Source organism: Rhincodon typus, chromosome 28 (assembly GCF_021869965.1).
Source record: "Rhincodon typus isolate 14 chromosome 28, sRhiTyp1.1, whole genome shotgun sequence".
In the NCBI taxonomy this organism is placed as follows: Eukaryota; Metazoa; Chordata; class Chondrichthyes; order Orectolobiformes; family Rhincodontidae; genus Rhincodon; species Rhincodon typus.
In genome coordinates this window covers 23705562-23716009 of record NC_063359.1, presented here as the reverse complement: position 1 = coordinate 23716009, position 10448 = coordinate 23705562, and the positions used below count along the sequence as shown (strand labels likewise).

The window sequence follows — 10448 nt, the reverse complement described above, 5'->3', positions numbered from 1 at the left end:
ATTGTCCAAATGTAGGAATCTGTTAACCAGAAGTTGATTTCCCAGTACTCCAGGACTCAGTTCTTAGAACCTAACATAATGTCTTGTTTTATAATTATTTATTCTAAAGTCTCACCCATTCAAAACACTTCTATTCCCTTGTTGCTACTGAAGTTATTCAGTTTGACCCAATAGCAGTACAGGATAAACTGAGTAAATGTCACCTAGTCATTCTGCGTATGGGTTGTTGCAGGCTGTGTTCTGTTCTGTGGTGGAAGTCTGTAAATTCTAGATCTTATTTGCAAGCAACATCAAGCAGAAGGTGGGATGCTTGCCAAAGGAAGGGAGGAAAAATTGAGGGCCAAGTCAAGCTGCAAAGTTCTTGTATCCTAGCATTCAACTTAAGGGTGATATTGGCAGAGTCTGGGTCTGCCCTCTCATTCAGACAATGGAGCATGTAAATAAAGGCTTTGAAAATTTGTATATAGAAAATGCTCACATACTTGATTTTGTAAATTCCAACAATCTAGCTGATTGAGATACCATTATAATTAAAGAAAAGAAGAAAAGTGTTTGCATTTATAAAAGATAGGTAGTATTGTCACATCTGAAATAAGTTAGCAAGACTGACAATGTTGAAATTTTAAGACAGATGTAGTTGATCTCAGTTACACAAAATGATTATGTATTAGTCACAGGAAGCACTTTGCCACACAAGAACCAAATGTAATCCTGAGCCTTATGAAGGAGCAATATTTCATATACCTCTTATGAAGAAGGGAATCAGTCACAGAGCAGTGCCACCAGTTGTAGCACTAGCTGGAGCCCAACACTAGTACATGGACAGGTCAGTCTGTAGATGCCAAAATCACAGTGACCCTGAATTTCAAAACCATCGATTGTTCTAGGTTTAGTACAGAATGTTAGTGATTTAACTCAGTGCACTATATTTGGGATATTAAGAATCTGCATTGAAATGACTTGATTGCTTCACCATGGAACAAGCAAAGCAGGATGAAAATTTGATGGTTCTGAGAGGAATAGGGGCATCACAAAACTGCAAAGAATAATTGTCTTTGATGTTTTGTGTCAAGACCTGAGAATATACATGAACAGGAAAGGATTCCATTCTCTCAATATGCAAATATTTTTGTGACAGTTGGTGCATTATGCAAGATTGTTTCTGCCTTCCTGACAGTAGTCATCTGAATCCTGTGTCAATCCTCAATGCTAAGACTATACCACTCAGGCCATTGGATGTTAGTTAGTTGCTTGGGATGATGTGGGGGGTTGGGGGCAGATGGGAGCTGCCCATTGACCACATGGCTCTTGATAATTATTGTGATGAACCAGAGCACATAAACAGCCCACATTGATCATTGACTTTCTGAAGCAGCTCCACTCTCTGTACCATTCTGTGCAGAGGTTCTGCAATATAGCCTAGAGTTCCTACATTTGTCATCTTCTACTGCACATACCAAAACTTTCCTCATCGAGCCAATCTTTGGAATCTCCAGGAGATGGAAATGTGCATGACCCTGAAAATGATCAACAAAATGAGGATGAATAAAAAAAGTGGGCATAATCAGTGATGCCATCTTTCAAAGCTGTGAGACTAAATAATTATGGCGACTTCAAGATTCAGTGAAAGAAGTCAATTGAATACAAAATTGACTGGACAGTAGGAGACAGAGGGTATTGGAAGAAGGTTATTGTTCAGACTGGAGCCCTGTGACCAATGGTGTCCCCCAAGGATCAGTGCTGGGTCCACTGTTGTTTGTCAATTACATAAATGATTTGGATGAGAATATAGGGGACATGGTTAGTAAGATTGCAGATGACACCACAACTAGTGGTATAGTCAACAGTGAAGAAGGTTATCTAAGAGTACAACAGGATCTTGATCAGCTGGGCCAGTGGGGTGAGGAATGGCAGCTTCAGTTTAATTCAGATAAATGTGAGGTGTTGCATATCAGTAAGACAAATCAGGGCAGGATGCATACAGTTAATGATAGGGCTGCAGGGAGTGTTGTCGAACAGGGAAAGCAGGGGATGCAGGTACATAGTTCCTTGGAAGTGGTGTCACAGGTAGACAGGGTGGTGAAGAAGGCATTTGGCACATTTGCCTTCATCTGTCAGAGCACTGATTACAGGGGATGGGGCATCATGTTATGGCTGTATTAAATATCGGTGAGGCCAAATTTGGAGTACCGCGTACGATTCTGGTTGTCCAGCTTAGGAAAGATGTTACTAAGCTAGAAAGGGTGCAAAATAGATTTACAAGGATGTTACCGTGACTGTAAAGTTTGAGTTATAAGGACAGGCTGGTTAGGCTGGGACTTGGAGCATAAGAGGATGCGGGGTGAGCTTATCTGTGCCCCTTGGATTTTATAAACTTCTATAAGGTGAATATCCAAGGTCTTTCTCCTAGTATAGAGAAGTCCAAAGCTAGAGGACATAGGTTTAAGGTGAGATGGGAAAGATTTAAAAGGCACCTGAGGGGAAACTTTTTCACACAGAGGCTGATGCATATATGGAACGAGCTGCCAGAGGAAGTGGTAAAAGTGGGTACAATCAAAATATTTAGAAGACATTTGGACATGTACATGGATAGCAAAGGTTTGGAGGGATATGTGCCTAACACAGGCAAATAGGACTAGTTCAGTTCAGGAAACCTGGTCTGCATGGATGATTGGGCTGAAGGACCTGTTCCATCCTGTATGACTCCATGACTCCAGGTCTGGCAGCATCTGTGGAGAGACAGAGGAGTTAACGTTTCGAGTACAGTGACCCTTCTTCAGAACTGATGGTAGGTAGAAGTGGTATATAAGCTGAAGACAGGAGTTTGTTTGGGTGGGGGCGGTGTGGGAGGTAGTAAACAATAGATGGAGGTGGAGCCCAGAGAGTAAGAACAGCAGTTGCACAGACAAAGAAATGGATAATAGTGAATTGTAGAAAAAGAAACACTGATAAAAGGGATCGTTAGACAATGAAAATCAGTTGACTCTGATGAAAGAAACTCATGTCATGACAGGGCCAGGGTTGTCAGATGGTAAAAGACATGGAAGAAGGTGTTCAGGCCCTAACATTATTGAACATAATATTGAGCCCTAAAAGCTGCAGGGTTCCCAAACAGAAAATGAGATGCTGTTCTGCCAGCTTGTGCTGAGCCTCATTGGAGCACTGCAGCATGCCTGATACTTCAAGTTGATAGAAATGTTGACCATGAACACAGTAGTGTATTGAAATGGCAGGCACTGGAAGCTTGGGGTCACTTTCAGCATACAGAACATGCACGTTCTGCAAAGCAGTTACCCAGTTTGCATTTTGTCTCCCCAGTGGAGAGGAGACCATGTCTTGAGCATGTAAGTGATGAATGAGCTCTGCTTCCAATAGATTCATTGATGAAATGCTTCCATTTGTCAGTACCATCTGTTTTCAAATGATATATGATGTCCATATAATGAAAAAGTATTTCACAAAAATAAGCTGTGGTTTCAACAAAAAAACAAATTACTGGATTAGTCTACAAAATTTCAAACTGAAACATAGAGTTTTCAACTAAATTGCAGTTCTGAATCAAAGTAGCTGGTATAAATTAATGAACTGTGAATAAAATGGTTAAGTGGTGGTTAAGGCAAAACAGCAGATTTGTGGTTATTCATATCAATTTATTACCAAAAAATCTAGACTAAGCAATATTACTTTGACCTGCAAAATGTCCTGCTTGTACTTATTTCTTTCCAGATTGGTTGGTGCAGTGCTCAGGCCCGACAGTGTTCTAAAAATCATATTGTTAAAGCTATTCTGAAATGGCTTTGATAAAGTTACATATGTATATTTATTGTACTACATTAAAATCTATACTTTGTAATGAAACAGATTATTACCTGTATGAATCCTTTACTCAATGTCTATTTGCATAATCAGGTGATTTACACTGATACAAGATTTTTGCATGTTTCCTAAGTAAAGGCACTAGCCTCCAGTTTATACTTTATCCAGCAAATTGCTTAACAGGATTATACAACAGTGCAAGTTATCACACAATATAATATTAGTCTAGTCTCATGGGGGTGGGGTGGTGGGGTAGTTACAACTGATTCCTAAACTATTGTAAACATTATTAGTGTTTTCAAAAAAGACAGTCACACACTCGACAAATATAATCAAATGATTGATACTTAACATGAATGTTACTGAGACAATTTTGGAAGTGAACCCCATGTTGGTGAGGTTTCAAGGATGTATTAATCCAAACTGCTAGTTCTGAAGAAATTCAGATGAGAATTTGAAATGCAGCTCATGGCTATTGACATCTGGGATAGTCAGACAGAGAAAAGAGCTTTGTTGTTTTATCATTTGTCACTAAATATTAGATGATGTTCAAATGAAATAAAGTGAAGGGAAAATGCCTGTATCTTACATAGCACTTGTCTACAATGATCAGCAATATTTTTAATACATTTTACAAAAGTATTCCTATTCATAAAGCCATAAGACAAAAGTTGCCATAGATATTCCTCTACCAGCCCAAGTGCAAATTCCCATTCTTTGTAAATGATCAAAATAAGGCAAAGTGCATTGTGATAGGTTGAGCTTCTGTATAAAGTCAAAATGCAAAAATAATCTTGTAGGTGACTTGATGACCATTATCCCATGCATACAGAACTTTCTCTTTAGGATTATAGTCAATCTGTGTGGTGTAGGTGTATTCATTGATGAAGGGTAACTTTGGATTTATTTCAGTGTTTGTGTGAGTATCATATGCATAAGACACTTGGCCTTCTTTCTCATTATAAGTGTCTACTGCATACATAACACCACAAATAATGAAACAATTACCATAAGAATTACGCTTGAGGCCTGTTTTCCAAGTTGTTTCCTTCTTCATTGAAAGATCAATAGGATCTAATTTACTGATGACTATGATTTCATGCTGGCTGTACTCATAATAGAAGGCAGGATAAATAACCCACAGGCCACCTTCATCAACAGCAAAGTCAATGTCCGAATGTCCTCGCCATTTCCATGGTGTTGTATCTTCGTATACCACATCAAGAAGAAGAGTCCAGGCTGCTACATACCGCTGCTTAATGTCATATTTAATTATATTTCTGGTAAAAGCCCTATTGTAATAGAATGACCCATTGTAAACAACATGTCCTGTTCCAATCCAGTTATAAGGAAGCTTGTACAGATTACTCCAACGCCCTATAGGAAAGGAAGATAAAAATATTAAACCTACTGATTAATGAAGTCACCTAAAACCAAATTACATCTAGATTTAACAAGCAAATCCTTTCCATAATATGGTGCCAGTTGGAGCCAAATTGGGAGTGTTCATTGTTCCATCAATATGTAGAGGGTGTCCTTGAAGAATGCATACCTAGTAATTTGAACTTAGAAAATTTAGCATTTACAAATAAGACGACAATGTAGAAAAGAATTAGGTGCAATATTGAACATAATTTGATTGATGATCTATCAGGTAAAGTATCATTTTTAACTGATACAATAAATAGAGAACCATTATCTTAAAACAACATGCAGAAAATTTGAGGATCATCACTACATAGAAAGTTTCAATTACACTTCTCTGTTGCTTTGTAAAGCATGTTATATCTCACCTTGTTTAAAGTTTTCAAGGTTCCTGAATTCTACCAAGTTGTTTCCATAGTAATAGTTTGTCACATAGATCCTGTCATCTTTTGCTATAGGATCTTTCATCCAGGCACCCTCATTGCGGCCATAACTGTGATGGTTCTCAGGAGGTTCAATCATTGATAATGTCCCATAACACTCACCTTCTCTGACTTTAAATAAAAACAAGAGTACTATGAGTGAGTACCACATAACTCCTGATATAAAGGAAGCATGATGCTCTGCAGTGGCATGCTGCACTCTATACATTTATGATACTGCTTACAAATTGTTTTTATTTGATTAAATGTGAAACAGTATAAATATTTAAATCATGAAAATTTTGAAAAAAATTTGTCTATACTGAAGCAACAAAATTCAACAGTATAGAGCAATGCAATATCAATTCTAGAGGGAAAGTAGAGGCAGGGCCATCAACATTGATCTCATCATCTCTTACTGTTGAGTTAAGAGGAACATTTACTTTGTCTCCTTGACATCTCAGTTTGGCATGGTGTATTGCACAGAATGACCAAGAGAGGAAGAAAATAGATGAATGAAACTAAACTCCAGATAATTAGTTTGTTAATAAAAGCTAGCAATTTGTAATAATAAACAAATATGAAAATAGTAAACAAATATACCATACTTAAATTTCAATGTGTGATTAATAATGTGGTTGATATTTGAATTAAGTGCTATTGTCACCTGATTATAGTTCTGTGAAGCACCTTGGAGCATTTTACTATGTTAACAGGCTGCATAAATGCAAGTTATTGAATTATATTACATTCTTGAGAGGGTGGTTTGGCTAGTATCTTGGAAACCTTGCATAAGATTGCATTAAAATCAATAAAAGGTAAAACTGTATAAAAATTACATTGTGCGATATAAATATACCTTTATTTGGACCAAACGACCGAGTGCTTGCCCCCCTGTTGGTGAGCATGGTGGCACCTATGGAGCTAAAGCTTGTGGTTGCAGTAGTAGTAGCCGTAGCATGACTTGTGACAGACAATGGAGTAGCTGTTATATTGCTAGTGCTCCTGTCAGCTACTTCAAATTCATAAGAAATCTGAGTTTTTTCTGCGGTTCTTGATTTGTGATCCCCAGAACGTGAAGTTCCTTTAACTGAATTATCTGAAAGTGGTTTAAAATATAACAATGTGGCTTAATTTCAAACTATAAAAGAAAAGTATCACTTTGAATTATACAAATTTAATAGCGTTTATTTCTTTCTATTGTTACTATTCAGAGATGCTTTGCTTAACATAGTAAATTATTTTCATTATATCATGATTCTAAAGATACTTGAGGTTTTCTATTTTATTATTTAACACTGATTTTCTGTCTCTTAAAGTAAATCTGTGGAAGCACAGATATGTTTTGGTATATTTGGTGCCACTGATTTATACTGACTTCAGTCAAATGCCATTTTTATCATCTGTAATTCTGAATTTTTAGAATTTGTTTTTGGAGGACTGCATTTCACAATTTTGTCTATTTTCCCGTGAAAAGTAAAGCCTTGACTATTGTTTTATTTCTGTACTGTAAAGCATTATTATAGTGTTTGAATTATTCTCTTTGCATATTTCTGATCTATAGTTAGGTCTCTGAGGAAGAAAACCAAGTTTCCAAAATGTGAAGGACAATGCAAATTCCTCTGCCTTAATGAATCTGATACTACCTCTTAGCTATGGTTGAACACATCTCTTTGGTGAGGATTTTTATGTGCCTGGATTGACAGGCTTAGATGAAGCAATTTAGGAGGCTGGCTTCAGTAAAATTATTGATTGGATCCCACTGCCAGCAATTATGTACCAGGGACCCTCATTTTGTGCCAATTTTGGGGTCCTAAAGATCACAGTAAAATCCTGTCCTTTCTCTCAGTTGAAAATCCTATGTGAAAATTGCTTCAGTAGTTTCAGTGTAATTTGTACTGGGCATATTCAAGCATAATTCAGCATAAAGTGTCTGGGCTATAGAAATCCATGAACAAAACTTGTTGAACATTGTTCAGATTTCTGTGTGATTTTACTTTCTGAAATGTTAAAAATAAGATGCAAGTCTGTCTTCTTCTGAAGCTACTGACACGGTCTTCTGAGCAAGTGGCAAAGCCACTCATCTGAAGCCTTCAGAGTATATATACTAATTGGATGCTGACAGCAACATTATAAGTTTTAAATTTTTAAAAAACACTGAAAAATTATAAGTAGAGGACGACGAAAATAAAGGTAATGTGTAATATAGTGATTGTAACGAGGTCAGCCAGGTGGACCTCATAGAATATGAGTTACCTGATCGGGGCTGTTAACCTGGTCCAGTCAGGTAGGCCTGGCTGATAGATATAAACAGCAATGTGAACCATCCTGTTCACTCTGAGAGCTGGCTCTGAAGAAGCCGGATCAGTATCAAGTACTATGCATGTGTAAATTAAGGGTGACTTGGTGACGGGAGTTATTTCAGTGGCAACAAGAGAAAAAAATTATGCTCCTCAAGAAGTTCGCCCACAACAGTCATCTTTGAGTTAGGGCAAGCATTGAGAGCACATGCCATTATTTGGGAAGCTAGACTCTGTCCATCCTGCTGTCAAATATTGGGCCCAGTATATGGAAAGAATGTGTTATTTTTTTCCAGAAAAATGACATTGGGGCAGATGAAAAGAAATGGGTAATTCACCTGACAGCTGTGCACCCACAGGCTTTTTGGTTATTAGGAGCCTAACATTTCCTGAGGTACCAGATACTAAAAACTTTCAAGAGCTGACAGATTTAGTTGAGGAATAGTACAACCCCAAGTCTCCTCTAATTCTGGGACATTATCGGTTTTACTCGGCAATTCAAGAACCGGGGAAATCCACATCGGGATTTTTGACCAGGTTAAGATGACAGGCAGAAGCATGTGACTTTGGTTTAACCCTTATTGAGATGCTGAGAAACTGTTTGGTATGTGGGATTAATGATGTGACCATTCAAAAGTGCCTACTAGCTGAAGCCCAGCTGGACTTCAGACAGGCAGTACAACAGGTTTTGTCATTAGAAAATGAGGCAAGTGGTACATGTGAGTTACAGAGTATGCCGATAGAAGTGGACACCCTGGCCAGGCTGACTAAGCTTGGGGAACACCACTTGAGTGAAAGCAATTGCATAGCTTCACTCAGGACATGTCCTGAAAAGAGGGACTCTAGTTAAGACCACAGCAAAACCCCAAAACAAAGACAAACACAGCTCCATACCATCCATCATCCAACAGCCTGGCTAAAAGAGCAGTCTGAACTTTTAAGGCGAGCTTAAAGAAACTGCTTACAGCTTCACTCAATACCAAACTATCCTGGATCCTATTTGATTATTGGACCACCCCTCATGCAACTACAGTGATAGCTCCATCAGAGTTGCTAATGTGGAGAAGATGCCACACCAGGTTAAATCTGATCTCCCCAGACTGGGGGTTGGTGGTGGAGGGGTGGGTGCGGTGTGGGGAGTGAAATGGCAACAGAAACACCAATGCTGGACACAATAACCCTCTACACAAGAGAGAGTTTACTTTAGGTGACAAAGTTTGGGGCTGAAAGCAGGGAAATGGCCCAGCATGGGTAAGAGGGATGGTTGATGCAAGGTCAGCTCCCGTGACATACAAAGTTTGGGTAGGTGAGTCAGCACATGGACCACATGAAAGCTGCAAACTAACAAATAGGCTAAGAGCAAAACATACCCGGCCCCTCAGCACAGCCAGAATGGCTGTCAGAACCTTTTGGGTTCTCCTCTTTCATCTGGCGATGAAGAAACCTCGGAGTCCGAAATGGACATGGCGGATGTCACAGCCTTGATGCCTTTACCGCCTGATGAAGAGGATGAATTTCTTCCCACATACCCTGGGTGCAAGAGGTGGGTTACAGTGTGGTACATGCAGCCCGTATCTGAGGCTGAGTTACAGGAACCAAATCAGGTGTGAAAACACAAGGACAGGCTATGAGAGAAGGAATAGGCCTATATCCCTGGATTTAGAGGGGAAGGGATGTAGTGATTGTAATGAGGTTAGCCAGGTGGACCTCATAGAATGAGTTCCCTGATTAGAACTGTTAACCTGGTCCAATCAGAGAGCCCTGGCTGACAGATATAAACTGTAGTGTCAGAGGTTCTGCTCACTCTGAGGAAGCTAGATCAGTGTCAAGGACTTGATTTGGTGATGGGATACTGTCCTGTCTGGAGTTATTTCATGTAAGGCCAGAAAGAGCAGGAATATTCTCTAGGTGCCACAAGGAATAGGTAGAGTCCATCAATAGTTAGTGCTCATTAACATATAATGGATAAGATGAGGTGAAAGCCATTTGACTTGTCAGATCCATTTTACCATTCAATAAGATTATGGGTGATTTTCTTCTCAACTCCATCCCCCATAGTCTCTTTGAACAACCTCCACTTCATTCTATCAATACCCACTCCTTGTTCTATTTAATTTCAACTGACAAATTCTACAAGCAAGCAGGAAGTAGACCATCAGCACAGCAATGAAGCCTGTGGTTATAACTGTTGTGGCCTTGTGATGCTTCTGGGCAAATAGGAAATTAACTCTGCATTGCAATTTCCTGCTGGAAACCCACTAGGAGTTAAATCCAACTCTGACATATTTGAGGACTTTAAACAGTGACCCTGCCATTGCCAATTAATTGTAACTTAATCACAAATTAACATTGGAACTTTGAGCTGTGTCACTGCTTGAACTATCTTACCAGCTTTGTAATTGGTTATATCAACAGATAAATTATTTAATATTCATAAATATTAAATGCCAAAGGAGAAAATGTGTTTATCACATCTCAGTGCAGA

At 38.8% G+C, this 10448-nt stretch overlaps 1 protein-coding gene across 1 annotated transcript in view; it reads right to left on the bottom strand.

Annotated features, from left to right (window-relative positions):
- Positions 1-3629: 3629 nt before the first annotated feature.
- Positions 3630-10448, bottom strand: part of LOC109923076 (olfactomedin-like protein 2A) — a 47727-nt gene continuing 40908 nt past the window's right edge. Inside the window, exons 4-7 of the mRNA XM_048613376.1 lie at positions 9334-9391; positions 6523-6762; positions 5610-5795; positions 3630-5193 (exon numbers count right to left, since the gene is read on the bottom strand). Of these exons, the coding sequence (XP_048469333.1) occupies positions 4592-5193; positions 5610-5795; positions 6523-6762; positions 9334-9391 (1086 nt within the window). The 3' untranslated portion in view covers positions 3630-4591. The remainder of the gene's footprint in view (positions 5194-5609; positions 5796-6522; positions 6763-9333; positions 9392-10448) is intronic.